Source organism: Propithecus coquereli, unplaced genomic scaffold (genome assembly GCF_000956105.1).
Source record: "Propithecus coquereli isolate 6110/MARCELLA unplaced genomic scaffold, Pcoq_1.0 Scaffold7, whole genome shotgun sequence".
In the NCBI taxonomy this organism is placed as follows: Eukaryota; Metazoa; Chordata; class Mammalia; order Primates; family Indriidae; genus Propithecus; species Propithecus coquereli.
In genome coordinates, this window is record NW_012153062.1 from 5,701,287 (window position 1) to 5,717,112 (window position 15,826).

General features: G+C 46.9%; 1 protein-coding gene across 1 annotated transcript in view; it reads left to right on the forward strand.

The window, feature by feature from the left end:
- The first annotated feature begins 433 nt into the window (after positions 1-433).
- Positions 434-15,826, forward strand: part of BCAR3 (breast cancer anti-estrogen resistance 3) — a 109,426-nt gene continuing 94,033 nt past the window's right edge. The window contains exons 1-2 of the mRNA XM_012661120.1: positions 434-588; positions 7,428-7,755. Of these exons, the coding sequence (XP_012516574.1) occupies positions 7,439-7,755 (317 nt within the window). The 5' untranslated portion in view covers positions 434-588; positions 7,428-7,438. The remainder of the gene's footprint in view (positions 589-7,427; positions 7,756-15,826) is intronic.

Genomic DNA, 15,826 nt, shown 5'->3' on the forward strand with positions numbered 1-15,826 from the left:
CAAGTGTGGTTGATTTGCCTGTTTCTGTGGCTTGTTCATGTGTGATTACCTGGGTCTTTGTCCCATCAAAGCCCTTTAAACTGAAAGCCAGCCAGGTGTCTGCAGTGGAGCAAAGCAGATCTGCTGGGTAATTAAATAACGCTGGGAAGCGGGAAGGGCGGATCAGGCGAGGTTGTCTCTTGAGAGGGGTTCAGAAAGGAAGTGCTCGACCTACACGTGAGGACTGGCTTCTCCAGGAGATAGGAGGAGAGCCAAACTCTAAAATCCGGGCAGAGGAGGGCCAGGCGAGGTCACCGAATGTAAATGTCTCGGGGTTCCGCAAGGCAGCGCGAATCGGCTCGCCGGGGTGGGGCCGCGAAGCCGCAAATCACCAGTTGAGGGCCGGAGTGCGCGCCGCCCGCTCAGAGCCGCGCCTGCTGCTGCCGGGCGGGGGCCGGGCCGGGGCCGGAGAGGGACTCGCGGGGCGCACGGGCGATCGGTGCGGACCATGAGCGGCCCCAGCTCTGGGAGCAGCCGCGGCGCGGGCGGTGCGAGGCCGGCGGCGCCGCGCCTCTGAGCCGCAGCGGGAGAGCCCGAGCGCGCCGGGAGGTGAGTCTCCGCCGTGCGCCCCGCGTCCGCGGGGGTGCCTGGGCCTCCCCCGCCACGGCTAGGACGGGCTGGGAGTTTGTTGCAGAAAGTTAGGCTCTGGGGAAAGTAGAGCCGGCGCGTGTTGGTCTTTTCCCCCAGCAGATTTGGCGCTGGGGGCGGGAGCGGCTGAAGTGGGGACGGGGCCGGTGCTCTACCGCCCTCCGAACGCGCTGGGGCTCCCGGGACGCGGCCCGCAGCGAGAGACGCCCAGCGATTTGCGGGGAGCATCTCTGCCAATTTGCTCTCGAGCGGCGTCTTCCCGGGCGCTGGCCTCGCTGGACCCCCTGCCCGTCCAGGCTGCTCGGCGGGTCACCGCTCCCCTGTCCCGTCCCTCTCCGCCGAGGCCGGCCGGGGTCGGGGAGACGCGGGGGCCCAGAGGGCTCCGCTGGAAGCCCTGGGCTCGGAGGAGGCGAGTTCTCCACTAATCTCTTGGGAAGTTCGCAAAGAAAGCGAAGGAGCCTGCCCCGTAACTGTTGACAACACTCCCTCCCTCTCTCCCTTTGTTGAGAAAGAATGAATAGTCGGTTGTGTCGCTCCCTCCGCGTCTGGGAGGGGAGCAGGGGGAGGGGAGGGGAAGGCACAGGAAGGGAGGGACGGTGGGCGCGACGGGAAAGAGGTTCGGATCACAGCCCATCTTTCCTTATCCACTTAAGCCGCTGAGGCTCCCACCGCTTTCAAACAGTTGGATCAGGTGTAGACGCTCGTCGGGGAGGAGGTCGAGCGAGCTCCGAAGCAGCTGGCAAGGCGGCGTGTTCTGTGGGGCGGTGGGTCGTGGTGGGGGTTTTGGGGGTGAGAACTCTGGTTTTGGTGTTAACGCGCTTGAAGCAAGGTGCAAAAGGGAAAACCCGTTTGCCTAATCTCGTGTCTGCATTCTCTTAAAGCCACCGGCTGAGATGGAAAGTAGAGCCGTGCAGAGAGTCTTTTAAACCTTGACTCTTATCTCCCAAGGCTACACAGACCTCTCCAGGGAAAGTACATTGGCCGAGGGAAGGTCAGTTTGGGAGCCGATGGCCCCCTCGGTATTTGTAGGGACCGAGGCCTCCACGCTGGGGGCGGGGCTCAGCAGGGCCCAGGTCCTAGTGGGAAGGGGCTGCCCAGAGAATAACTGGGAAGCCCACAGGCAAAGTGCTTGTGCACGGGTGTGCCAGGGGGCGTGTTGAATGTGCCGTAAACACCTTAACATGCCAAGGGCTCCGTCACCACCGCCCGAATTCCAACTTTCTCCGAACTGCTGCTGAGAAGCCTGACATTTCCAGGGTGACCAACCAAGATCTCAATCTCCTAGTCATATAGAAAGAACTGTTTGTCAAATGAATGCTAATCTTAAGAACCTTATCGTTTTAAATCCTGTAGTGTGTTGTTGCTTGAAATACAATCCATGGAAGAATTATTCATACTTTAATCATTTGGCTAGACTTCGTAAGTTTACTTCAAAAATAATGAGATACCCTTAATTCCTAAACCCAAGCAAAACTTCATTTTAAGTGGATAAGCGGTTGTTCCATCTCCTCTGCCTGTCTGATTCTCCAGAGAAGATATAAAACCACAGATCCAAATTGTAAATTCTCAGTCATCGTCATCATGGGGCAGCTGAGGAGGTTACATTTGCAAAGTTTAAAATATGATAAAAAGCCCACATCAGATAATCACATATGAGTTTAACTTGAAAATATCCCATTTCAGAAATAAAAGAAAAATCCAAATAAGTGGACTGCTTATTTCTGCCTCAACTTGCAAGATCATCAGTTTCTTTGAGACATCTTTGTAAAGGAAGTGAGTTGGGCTGCTGTTCACAAGCATTTTACGGTGGAGCCACTGAGTAGGGTCAGGGCTATGGTAGATTTTGTCCCTTTCTTATCCCTGATGTTCACGTGGGTCTCATGTTTTCATATCAAGACGTAGAGTCTTTGACCTTTGTATATATTTCAAGATATGGCATTATGCTGGGTCAGGGCACTGTGTCTGTTTTCCTGCACAGTAGAGAGAAGTGAAGTCAGATGGCCAAAGTCTCACGTGGGCTTTTCTTTTAAAGACTACATATGGCTCACTTGCTGTGCCTGTCTGTGTGTCTGTGTCCGTGTCCTACTTTGCTTGGAGTGTTTACATCTATTGTTCTAGGTTTAAACATCTCCCTCCTCATTCTTCCAGCTGCAGTCTTCCCCAGGAGCAGTGACTTCATTTGTGAACTCTCGCCATAGCAGAGATACAGTGACAAACAAGGCAATGTGGCCCCTGCCCTGCTTAGAGGAGATCTGCTATTTACTGAGTGCTTGCTGTATGTTAAGGGCTCTGTAGACATGATCACATTTGACTTTTTACAACAGTCCCGTGAAATAGGTATTGTTAATTCATTTTTACAAATGAGAAACTGTCAGGTTGAGTAATTTGTCCCAGGCCATACAGCTAGTAAGTCAGTGGCAAAATAGAAATCTGAACTTGTAAATATCAGACTCCAAAGCCTAGGTTCAGAATGATACCATTTTGATTTTTAAAAGTGAAATAGTACTTAAGAAGTATATAATGACCAGGGACATCAAGACAAAAACATTTCCAATGGAGAAAACATGGGAGCCAGAGCCTGGAGATTGCGAGTTACTCTTCACCTTGGTGCTGTTCCAACCACTCGTTCCTGCCTCAAGGCCTTTGCATCTGCCAGATCCCCTGGCTGGAACTCTTTCCTCCAATGGTTCCTTTTCTTTTCTTCAGGTTTTGCGTCATTGTAACCTCTTCAGAGAGGCCTTCCCGGTCCACCCTAATGTAAAGTAGCCCCTCACCCCCAACCATTATCTTCTATCATTTCATCCTGTTCTGTATTCTTTAGAGTGCTTACAACTTGGACATCACCTAGTTTATATTCTTTGTGTTTCTTTGTGTTAGTTGGGCTTCCCATCACGATGTAGGCTTCGTGAGAGCAGGACCTTGTCTAATTTATTATATCCTCGGCTCTCGTACACTGAAAGCCCTCAGAGGATATATATTTAATGAATGAATATCTATTTCCCTTATCTCAAAAAATGAACTAGGAACTACCAACATGTATGGTCATTACTTATTGTCTGTATCCTCCATAGAGTATTAACCTTATGAGGACAGGGACCACTTCTGTCTTGTCTGACACTGTTCCCACACCTAGCACAGTGCCAGCCACATAGCAGGCCTTCCATAAATGTGTGTGTTGAAGAATGAGTGAATGCTTCTATTGATTAAATGATACCTCTTCATTGTCATTTAATTCTGTTACCCAGGCAAACAATTCTGAGTATAAATTGCTCTGTTCCAAAGAGACCTGCTAGTCTAGTGGTCCTAGCTCCACATTGGAGCTCTACAGATGATGCCAGTGTCCGACACACAGATATTCTGATTTCATTGTTCTGGGTTGAGGCTTGGGCGTCAGGATTTTAAAAGCTTCCCAGAGGATTCTTTTTTATTTATTTATTTTTTTCATTTCAGCGTATTATGGGGGTACAGATGTTTAGGTTACGTATGTTGCCCTTGCCTCCCCCCCAAGTCTGAGTTTCAAATATGTCCATTCTTCAGGTGGTGCGCATTGCACTCTTTGTGTATGCATATACCCGTCCCCCCTAGAGGATTCTTATGTACAGCCAGGTTGAGAACCACCACTTTATATTTTTAGAACTCATTCCTGCCTTGGTCCTTGTAGCCTTGAAGCAGCCACGGTGAGAGAGAGCAGGGATATAATTCATGGCTATTGTATGGTTCCTGACAGTTTAAGACGTGCTTTCACATCTGTTATCACATCTGATAATAACAAGCTAAGGGATCTACTCTCTGGTTTAAATATTCCCTTTATGTTGATGACTCCTAAAAATCTACATCTGCCTTCACTCCTAACTGCATAGCAGTGTCTAAGCTCCTTCTTGACTGAATTGTCTGCTGGTACCTCACCTGCAGCAGCTCCAGTGGTGAGCTTGAGTCCTGCACGGGTTCCCTGCTGAAACTAGATGGCATATTACAGCATCGTGCCATCCTCCTGTGGCTGTAGCCCCCTTTCCTTCCAGCCAGAGGCCTCAAGTACTGATGTCTCTTCACTCTGTCCGCTTCCCTCGGCCACTGCCCCAGGTCAGAGTTCCTTATTGTTCCTCCATAGGTTGTCCAGGGACCTCCCTGCCTACTCTTTCTCTTCCTCCAGAATTATCAGTTACCTACCTGAGCACAGACTGGATTCTGTCTCTCCCTTCCAGATCTTCCCTAGCACTTAAAGTAGTCAAGCAAGTGCAGATACCTTGGTAGGGCCTTCAAGACTCCATGGTCTGGTCCTAGCTATGCTTCTTTCAGGAAATGCTTCTTGACCTCTTCACTCAGCCACACCACGCAACTTGCAGTGTCCCGAGCCTGTGGGGACACTTCCCATGGCTTTATGCATCTGCCATTACAGGATCCTCTTGGAACACTTTTCCCTACAAATTTCAAGCTTTCAAAATGCTTTGTCTCCATTGTCACCCTCTCTGAGATCCTCCTAAAGTCCTTTCATCAAAATTAATTGTTCCTTCCAGCATAAGGGTCTCTATTTAAGAATTATATTATTCTCTTAGAGTTCATAGGAATTGGGGCTTAGGCATCTTTGTTTCTCTGAGTGTCTTATATGAAGTAGGCGCTTAAATGGTTTTTGAATTGAAGGTAAGAAGGGGAGGTGTGAACATCCCTTGTTATTAGATAATAAATTGAGGTGTGGGTAACTGGATGAAAGGTATTCTAGAGCACTTTAACTCAATCTTGAAACCTAGGTAGATCTTGGATAAGCAGAGAGGAAACAGGCTGCCAAAGACACCAGAGCTAGGGTAACTTTTGCCCATCATACTATCTTGGAAAGAGGCTTGATCAACAACATGGCCCTGTGCACATGAAGAGGTTCTGTAGGGTGCTATAGGCCTCCTCACAAGGGAGTCCTTGAAATTATTCAGGCCTGTCTATGAAGAAGGAAGGTGCAGATAGTTTGAAGCAGCAAGAGTTCATAGCTTGGGGGGTGTGTGTGTGTATGTATGTCTGTGTAGGGTGGAGGAATCCTAGTCAGTTTACGTCACTGGTGGTCAGGCTGGAGTGGGGCGTTGGGGAGGTTTTTTTTTGGTTTTTTTTTTAATAACAATGATTAACATTGAGCAAGTGCTGACAGTGTGCCAGGTGCTGGCCAGAACCAGGAGGGGCCTGCACAGGACCCACAGTCCTATTGTTCAGCACCCGCTGTGAGCCAGACCTTCTGTGTGGTCCCAGTTAGATACGGAACAGACAAGCCCCAGGTTTGGCAAAGAACTGAGAACAGGGTTAGGATTATATGCCTTGAGTAAAGGGTCTCCTCCTACCCCACCCCCAGCACCTGTGTGCTCCTCTCTATTGTAGGTGGAAGCAGTGGGTCATGTGTGTTTTGTTGCACATGCAGTGTGTTTCCTTGGCACGCTCTGCTGTCTTTATCCCGATTCCATCTCTATCAGCTTATGGAGGGTTGCATTGTTCTTGGTTGTCTTCCAGCCACATCCTAAGTCCCCAGTTCCTTTAAGGAACTGACTCTTTAATAGTGCTATTAAGTGAGGATTTTCACTGAAAGCTCTTCCTGGACTACTGCAGTGGAAAGGATGGTCTGTGAGGAGTGGGGATGCAGGGCTCCAGAACCCACTGCAGAGCAAACAGCTGCCCCCCTCACCAGCCTTGAGAAGGGCAGTGCGTTAGGCTTAGCTGTCCCATGGTGTTGTCCAGACCAGAGGCGGATATCATTACTAACGTAGGACAGATTCTGGAGCCTTCTGTCTCCAGGGCCTAGCCCTAATTCTTATTTGGGCTTCTGTTTCTTTTTCTCTGTAGGTTGGCCTTAAAAATGTGTTATATAATTGGCTTAGGTCAAATCTATAGCTTGCTTTTCTTAGGGTTCGGAGCATGGACTCTGCTCAAGGTGAGCATTTCTACTGGCAGTCATAGCTGGGAGCAATTGTTGGGGCTACTTCTGCACACAACCTCACGTGCCATTTTCCTTTTTTTCCATGCTCCCTCGCTGCCTCCCCCCACTTTTTACTTCCCCTTTCCTTTTTAGTCTTCCCTGACTGTATAGGTACCCATGAGCATTGCCTAACCCTGCTGGTGGCAGGCAGGCTCCTGACCCCTCTGGGGAGAATGTCCAGGGAGCCCCCGCCCCCAGTGGCTTTCCTCTGCAGCTGAACCCACTGATGTATGGAAGAATGGCCCACCTCCTGACCCCCGACCCCGGCCTGTCTTCGTTAATTAGAGTACATTGATTTATTTATAAGCACCAAGTCTTTGCTAGAAAAATTCTGTCCCATTGCTCTGGGTAGCACAGCTGAGAGCTGGTCTGGCACTGAAGACAGTCTAGCAGCTAAAGAATTCCAATAATCTCCGCCTGTTCTTATCATTTACAGGATGGTAGAAATACGTGAGTTAATTATCCAACAATTTACAACATCTTCTCTTGAGTTCATTCCTAAAACCATGAGTCCTCCCTTAATAATCTTTTTTTTATTAGTTGTGCGTTTCTGTCAGCCTCAGTTGTCTGAAATAATGAAATGTCTTGTGTGCTTCTAACAACTATGAGATGTGTTTGCCCTTTTGGTTTTGCTGCCAAGCCAGGAGAATCCCTCCGTGGGATCATAAAAGAGGAAGATGAGTAAACTCCCCATTCCTCTTAGACTCTACTAGTGATGCCATTAAGTGATCTTTTAACGCTCTGTGAATATTTTTGTTTGTTGTGTGGCATATTTCCATTTCCTTTTGTAAGTAAGAAGTCAGTTCTTGTGATTACCTTAGATTTATACCTTCACTCTTTTTTTCCCCCTTAGAGTTGAGAATCATGGCTGCAGGAAAATTTGCAAGCCTTCCCAGAAACATGCCAGTGAATCACCAGTTCCCCCTGGCCTCATCCATGGACCTTCTGAGCAGCAAGTCCCCTCTCGCTGAGCATCGCACAGATGCCTACCAGGATGTGTCTATACACGGCACCCTTCCACGGAAGAAAAAAGGCCCTCCTCCCATAAGGTCCTCCGATAACTTCAGTCACGTGGGCACCCTCCCTCACTCCAAATCCCCACGGCAGAACTCGCCTCTGACCCAGGACGTCATCCAAGAGAACCCACTGCAAGACTGGAAAGGGGAAACCTTCTCCTTCAGGTAACGTCTGTAATTTCACAGGTGAAAATGATTTATCTTAGAGGGCTTTTTAAAAAGTCTCTTTATTAGGAAAAATGTCAAACATTACAAAGTCGAGCAAATGGTTTAATTATGGACCCATCACCCAGCGTTAGCAGTTACCAACTCATGGCCAGTCCTGTTTTGTCTGTACTCCCACCTACTTCCTCTCCTCCTCTGCTATTATTTTGAAGCAAATCTCAGATCTCATTTTACTTTATCTGTAAATATTTTGGTATGTGTCTCCCAAAAATAAGGACTCTTATTTTAAAATTATATATATAAAACCAAAATATAAAAATGTATAATACCTAAAAAATTAACTGTTTCTTAATATCATTCAATATTTGAGGGTACTTTAAAATCCGTTTTCCTATATCATTAAGTCACATAAAAGAAAGCCCAAGTTGTTGTGTTTTTTTATCATACTATCAGATTCTGAACTACATCCATCCAATTCTATAGAGATGTTAGGATGTCTATAAATTAGGACCTGTATCTCCTTATATTCAGTTATCAACATGCCGAAATAAAATTTTGTGTGGGTGCACCACCAGGTCAGCTTCAGAATACTTTTGAACAAGAATTGATTTTTCCCTGTGTATGCCAGGGATCTGTACAAATGAGCCTTATGGTTGTAAATGCTTTTTTTCTGGGATTGTAAGGAGCCTGGCTATGATTGGTTTCTGCTTGTTAGAGCTAGTTTGGAAACTGTGCACTCCTTTTCCTGTTAGGGAAGATCAGCAACCTTTGATGCTATCAGGTAAAGAATGGGGCAGTTTCTTCTGTTGCCTCTCTTTTTGTCCAACCTTGTAGCAAAGAAAGTCACTTTGATCCTAGCTCATTAGTTTGTTTAATATCTATATATTGAGCACCTATGTTCATTAGACTACATTGATTTTATAAGCCCCAGGGCTTCACCAGGAAAATTTTGCCCAGTCCTTCTAATTATCTTAACTGAAGGGCTGGTGTAGCACTGGAGACATTCTAGCAGCCAAGTTATTGCAGTAACTTGCTGTTGCCCTTTTACAGAGTGGTGGAAATATGTGAACTAACAGGGTAGCAGTGGAGCATCTGAAGCAATGTCTTCCCAGAGTTTATATTCTAGTGAGGGACATAGATAATAGATACAAGTAAAAATAAGATAATTGCAGATTATAGTCAGCACTACAGAGGAAATAGAGTAATGTGCTGGAGATTTATTGGGGGTGACATCTTTTTTGGTAGGGTAGACAAGCATCTGAGGTCTGAGGAGATACTTAAGCTAAGACTTGCATCATGGGAGAGGGCAGCCATGGGCCTTCCAGACTATTCCAGGCATAGAGAAATTGAGTGCAAAAAACTGGAGTTGGGAACAAGTTTGGTATGTTTGAAAAAACCAACAGGAAGCTGTTATGGCCTGTGGCTGGAGTGTAGCAAATTGAGAGGAAAATAGTATAGACGTTGGTAGAGCGCTAGGCAAACAAGGTTCAGAATGTTTTAGTTTCGTAATTGCAGTAGTACAAGAAGAAAATAAGTGGAGGCCCAGATATTCTCTTTAGGAAGCATTGGGGAGCACTGAACTGTTTATGACACCAGATTAGAAGGTTCCCCAGGGTATCCTGGAGTTTAGAAAGCCCTGGACCTGCTCTGCAGAATCTAGGTGAGTGACCTCCCAGCTCAGAGAGCTGGCAGGCAGCCTGCTAATGAAACAGGTAACTATGGAGGTGCATACCTGTGCACGGGATTGTTAATATCGCATCATTGGCACTTACTGGGCAAGGATGCAGAAAGTGACCAGCAAAGACAGATAACTTCCAGCCTGCCAAAAGTGAGCGTAAATGCCAAGCTGTACCATGTGATGTCAGAACCAACTGTCACCTGGCTTAAATAAAAAGACCACTTTTTATTTATTAACTTAAACTCCGCATTGAGCTAGGTATCAGCCATGTACCAGATGCAGGCAATTCACAGACTCAGTCCTTGAAGTTCTGAGACCCTGGCTGGGTGCCAACTCTTCCAAAGGGAAATTCCGCAGAGGGGGGTGGGGGAAGGTGGTGGTGATGGAGTCACCCTTCCTATCTTGAGGAAGTTCTTGATAAACACCCAAGATCCAAGCTGTCAACCTGCCAGGAGTTCAAAGCTTTTTGATTTGAAAACAGACTTGGACAGAGGTCGGATCTCTGTAAAAGATCTTATCGGAGGGTGGGCACAAGTCCTGAGTTTGAAGTCCAAGCTGTGGAAGACTTAACAAGCGCTGCTGGTTTAGGGTTTGTTTATGATTCAGAGCTACATTAATCCAAATTCACATCTTTTCTTCTTAACTTAAAATATCTTATTGTTAAAGACGAATACAGGAAGTAACAAATGCATATTCTTCAAGAATTATGCTGACTGAAAAGGCACACAGTTTTGGGTCAAAGGGTCATGAAGTCCTATCACCCTACTCCCAGTATGTAATATATTCACTTTGCTAACACATTTTTAAAAGTCTCTTGAGATGTTCCCAATTTTGAGGAGTTCAAAGTACCTTGTATTCTTTTTTTTTTTTCTTTTAAGTGTTCCTAATAAGATTATGAGCTGCCTCAATTCCTTTATGGAACCAGCCATGATATAAACAGAGTTTTTACAGGTGGAAAGCTAGGGATAAGTGGTGTGAATGACAACCCAAGGCTCTAGAGAGGGAGGTTTTGCCTGACATGCCACAACAGAAATGCAGTGAGAGAGAAATGGCAGGTGGTCTCCTCACTCAGCTCCTGCAGTTTAAAGGAGCTGAGAAACACCGACTGCCCACTCCAGCTCACTCACCTCTTTTTTCTTTTCATAGTGAATTCAAGGGTTAATTTTGGTTAACAGTGATTCGCCCAGAAGTCAGGTCTGAAAACTTGCTGTCTCAGTGTGTGGGGTGTTGGCCTCATGGTAGTGGTGCCATCCTGGGGAGCCCAGAGCCTCTCTTCATGGGTACCTGACCTACCTCGGAAAGAAGCCCTCCAGACAAGCACCCCCTTATCTTGTGAAGTACTCTGATTTGTTGCAAATTTATGCTTAGCTTATTAATATTAAAAAGTTACCTTTTTTTTGAGACAAAGTCTTGCTCTGTCACTCAGGCTAGAGCACTGTGGTGTCAGCCTAGCTCACGGCAACCTCAAACTCCTGGGCTCAAGCGATCCTCCCGCCTCAGCCTCCCAAGTAGTTGGGACTACAGGTGTGCACCACCATGCCATGCTATTTTTTTCTATTTTTAGTAGAGATGGGATCTCGCTCTTGCTCAGGCTGTTCTCAAACTCCTGACCTCAAGCAATCCTCCTGCCTTGGCCTCCCAGAGTGCTAGGATTACAGGCGTGAACCACCACGCCCAGCCAAAAAGTCACCTTTATTATAATTTGAATATTACTTGAACAGCCACCCTGTGGAATGCCCCAGGCAGCAGCGAGAGAGAAAGTCTCCTCTTTGACCTAAAAATTTGCACTCTTAAGCCGTCATATCCACATGTGTCATATCTTCCTGATTATTAGTATCTTTGTACTTTATAGTTTTAAAATATCTTAAAGGATATGTTTAGAAATTATCCTGTCCGTGTATCGTGCTCCTGTGTGAGAGACTAGCAGATTTCATCGTGAACAACAATATCATCATCATCTACAATTGAGAAAATGGGATATTGAGGCACCTAAGATCATACCCTAGTGGCTGACTGAGCTGGGCTTAGAACCCAGAGGGTACTATAGGTCCCTCCCCAGACGCTGTGCTCCAGCCTCTTCAGAATGTTGGCACCAGCTGTGGGTGTCCTCTGATCTATCGTCTTGCACAGGGGTCAGTCCCCTGTCTGAATCCAGTGCCTTGGACGTTCTCCTTGGGAAGAATGGAGCCTTGGCTGCCAAGCGCCAGGAGGAAGGTAGGCCTGGAAGGAGGAGTTGGTCTTCTCTTTTGGAGACCGTATCTCTGGCTTTGTCGTTGTCTTGGCTGCCCTTGGATGTACTTGTGGTTTTGAAATGTGGCCAGAGCCAGAAGCCAGGCAGCTCTTAAACCTGCCTCATGATGTCACAGAAGGAGCCTTTGTTCTGCAAGCAGCCCCAGGCTTCTCCAAGAGGCCTGCGGACAGGATTTCCTTCTGACATTAGCATGTGGCCGATGTCCCTTTGATTAATTTATCTTCAAGGATGAGTTTGTATTAGGATCCGGGACCTTCCTTGGGCTGAGAGGGGACTGGTTCCTGTTGTTGTGATGTCTGTGTTGCCACAATAGCTTCGGCATCGGCGTTTGGAGACCGTTCAGGTCTTTTGCCTGCCTGTGGGTATGTGGAGGCAGGCATTCCTAGGAACAGCTGCAAGCACCTAATTCCTTCTGCCGCTTATGCTGCAGGAGCATGTGGCGGGACAATGCGGCGTGTCATTAGTGTGCATGAGGGGAGCTGACTCGTCACAAGTGTTTTAACTGACAGTGGCCAGGAAGTCTGCGGAATTATCCCTAGTTAAAATCTGGTGCACTTTCCCAGGCAGTAAGTCAGCTACCATTTCACAGTGCCAGAGCACCAAAGTTGAAGCAAAGGTGTAAGGCCTAGGATCTGTGCAGACTTTTCTCTAACACCAACTTAAAGACCTAACTCTGGGCTGCGTCAATTCACTCATCTGAAAAGTTGTTTCAGTTGTTCCTCTTCAGAACTGCCAAGTTCTAGAACTACTGCTTTCTCTTCAACAAAGCAAGACGTTCCCCCAGACATGCAGATAAACCAGCCCCGAGCTCAAAGCTAATCAGAGGGATCTACAATGTGAAGGTCCATACACAAACGTCTGCAGTTTATTTATACCCGGGCACGTCTGCTGTCTGCAAATTGGAAACGCTTCATGCACAGAGGAAAAATTGGATCTAGAGTTTTAAAAAATCTAATTAATAAATTAATAGAGTCTATTTAATGGAAGGTATATTATTGATTTTAGCAGTGACAATGGCTTTTTAACAGCCTCAGTTCAAGAATGTCTTTAGAAAATAATGGTCCATGGGTCGAATTTTTATTTTTAAAATTTAAAGTTGAGTTTTGCTAACATTTTGAAATGACCCTTGGTGTTTGAATGCAGCTGTCGTGGATGGGGTAGTGAATTCCGAGGCATGGTGCCTGCCCAGGCCCAGTGGCCCCTGGAGTGTTGAGGGCTGGAGCAGCTGGGTCAGAGGTGAGCTCAGCCTCTGCATCCCCTGCTGTTCCTGGGTCGAAGGAGTCCAGAGAATGGGAAGTGCCTGTGGGTCTACCAGCTGTCTGACGGTAGTCCTAAGTCCTCTACTGACAAGGATGATTTGAAACTAAAGGCTGGGATCTGTGCATTCTCAGCTGTTCTGGGGGGAATTTTTTTTTAACCAATTGCAAACTGCAACCAAGAAAATGATCAGAGGATTGCACAATGCAATCCTTGTTGAGTGGAGCTGCTCAACATCTCCTCTTGCCTCCTCCCCCACCCTCCAAAACCCCAGGACAGACCTGCTTTAAATCATGTTTTTTCAGGCCTCCCACAAGCTGTTTGGGAAAGCTGTTTGGGTTTTTTAGTCTTCTGAGTTTTTCACATCCCTCAGTATATGTTAAAGTACATTGTAAACAGAAGGTACTATGCAGTTACAAATTACTACTCATGTTCTTATCACATGTGGATTTGAGAGCCATCCCAGCCTGGCCAGAATATGCAAGCTGGAGAAGTCTTTGTTGCAAGCAGAAGAAATCATTGCTATTGTTGATTGGAAGGAGATAGTCTTCAGGGGGCCTGGACTGGGAGGCCAGACTGGCTTGGGGCTCAAGACACAGCCACCCTGCCGCTCACGGCTTTGTCATGGTGTTGCTACCCAGGCTGTCCTCAAGAGAGACTGGCTGCAGGAGTGGATACAAATTTCAAGCTCTTTCTTCCAGAGGCCCCAAAGACAAGTATACATGGTCTTGTTTGAAGAATTGTGCTGTCATTCACAAGTTATGGAGGTCTGAGAATCTGTCCATATTTGCCCCAGCCTTTACTAGCCTGGACTGCATGTAGTTCCAGATTCACCTGCAAATACAGTTACTAAAAGTAAAATTACTCCTGCTGTGAGGAGGAGAAGAGACATAAGACAGGTAATCCGGAGGTCTCAGTTCAGATCCCTATTTTTGAGATTTATTAGGCGTGTGAACTAGAGCAGGTTCTAAACTATACGATGGGGGTGAAAAGAACCCCTGTGAGGAGTGCTGTGAAGGTTCACTGGTCTCTAACTGTGAAGACTCCACTGACTGGCAGCGCTCCAACTTTCACACTGGAGCCTGGTGCGTCCTTCTGGGAGTCTGCATTGAGCAGCTCACGTGCCTGCTCTTGGCTCCCACCTGGTCACCAGCAGCTTATTCTTTTCTTGCTCAATTCTGCTGGGACACCTGACACCAAAGGCCACTAAGGCTTTTGCTGGAACGTTGATGTGGCCTTGGCTATCAACGAAAGCTGCTAGTGACCATGACACTGATTCCAGCAGCCACATCTGGTAGCTTTGTAACCTTGGCTAAGTTATTTAACCCTTCTGAATCTCCAGGTCCTCAAAGAGTGGCTCTAAAGAGTGAATGCAATCACATGTGAGGGCGCCTGGCACAGAAACTGGCATGGAGGAGGAGCTCAGACTGGTTTGTTTGTTTCCTTCCTTCCTTCCTTCCTTCCTTCCTGCCTTCCTTCCTTCCTTCCTTCCTTCCGGAAGGCTGGAGCTGGGAGGCTCCTAATCCTCCTGTGTAACCCGAGATCACATTCACCCTGTGCAGCCTCTTCGAGAGAGTTTCCCACATGTTGATGGAGTCTGGCTGGAGTCCCTCGGTCTGCCCTACAGCAGTGTGTCCTGGCCAGCACTCACGGTTTACAGGTATAATGGCCACACAGTGCACTAAAATATCAGCACACCATTGTACCAATACACAGAACAGAGCCTGTCTTCAGTGAAATGGCCCCGAGCCCTTGCTTGATTGTCCGTGTCCTTAATATCAGTGTCTTTGCTGTTTATTCTTCAACACGTATTTATTAGCTTGTTTTATGCCAGGCATTGTGCTAGGTACCAGTGGACAGTGAAGCAGATGTGGTGCCCCTGTCCTTAGAGAGCTCCTGGTTTAGGGGGCACTCAGACAAATGCGTCAATAAGTACATGACTTCAAAGTGAGGAGGTTTGAGGAAGGTAACATCGGAGGAGCCTGAGTTACTTAGATTGGAGAAGGGAAGGCCTTTTGGGGGGAGGAAACATTTGAAGATTCACTATAAAAAGAATATAAAATATTTCATTAATTTTATGTCACTATGTGTTAAAATGATAATGTCTTTGAAATAGCTTCAATAAAATATACTATTAAAATTAACTCCACCCATTTTTTAATTGGCTACTAGAAAATTTATAATCACTTACATGGCTCACATTGTGTTTCTATTGGACAGCGTTGGTCTAGGCCTTGGTAAGGAGTTTAGATTATCTCTGTAGGGCAAAGGGAAACCCTTAAAGGGTTTTAAGCAAGGGAATGGCATGATCAGATTCAGTTTGAAGAAGGTGGCGCCATCTCTCTGTGGATAGCTGATTGAAGGGGAGGAGTGTGGGGAGGGCGGGCAGGAGGTGGTTGTGCAAGCACACAGGAGCAGGTAGGGGCTGCCCTAGGGTGGAGGCAGACCTGATAATGTAGGTGGCTTCAGGGTATGTTTTGCAGGTAGAGTCTGCCCGGTTTACTGAGGGTTGGATGTGGCGGGGAGAGGGAGAGGTCCCATCAAACATGGCTCAGATGGCCGAATGTGTGGGGTAGGGCCATTTACTGAGATGGGGAAGCTTGAGAGGGGAGCAAGGCTTCATTTGTTTGGTCGCCTTTTCTTAGGCTGGTGGGGTGAAGGTCGACTGCCGAATCAAGACCTCTGTTTGGGGTGTGCTGACTTTGCCATGCATGCGTGTCTGAGTGGAGGTGTTAACCAGGCAGTTGGTATTATGAGCCTGGAGCTGTGGAGAGAAGTCTGGTCTAAACGGTATCAGGTTAGGAGTCTGCACAGAAATGAAATTAAAGCCATGGAAGTGGATGCTGTCACCAAGGGAGAGATCGAGAGATCCGTGCACAGAATAA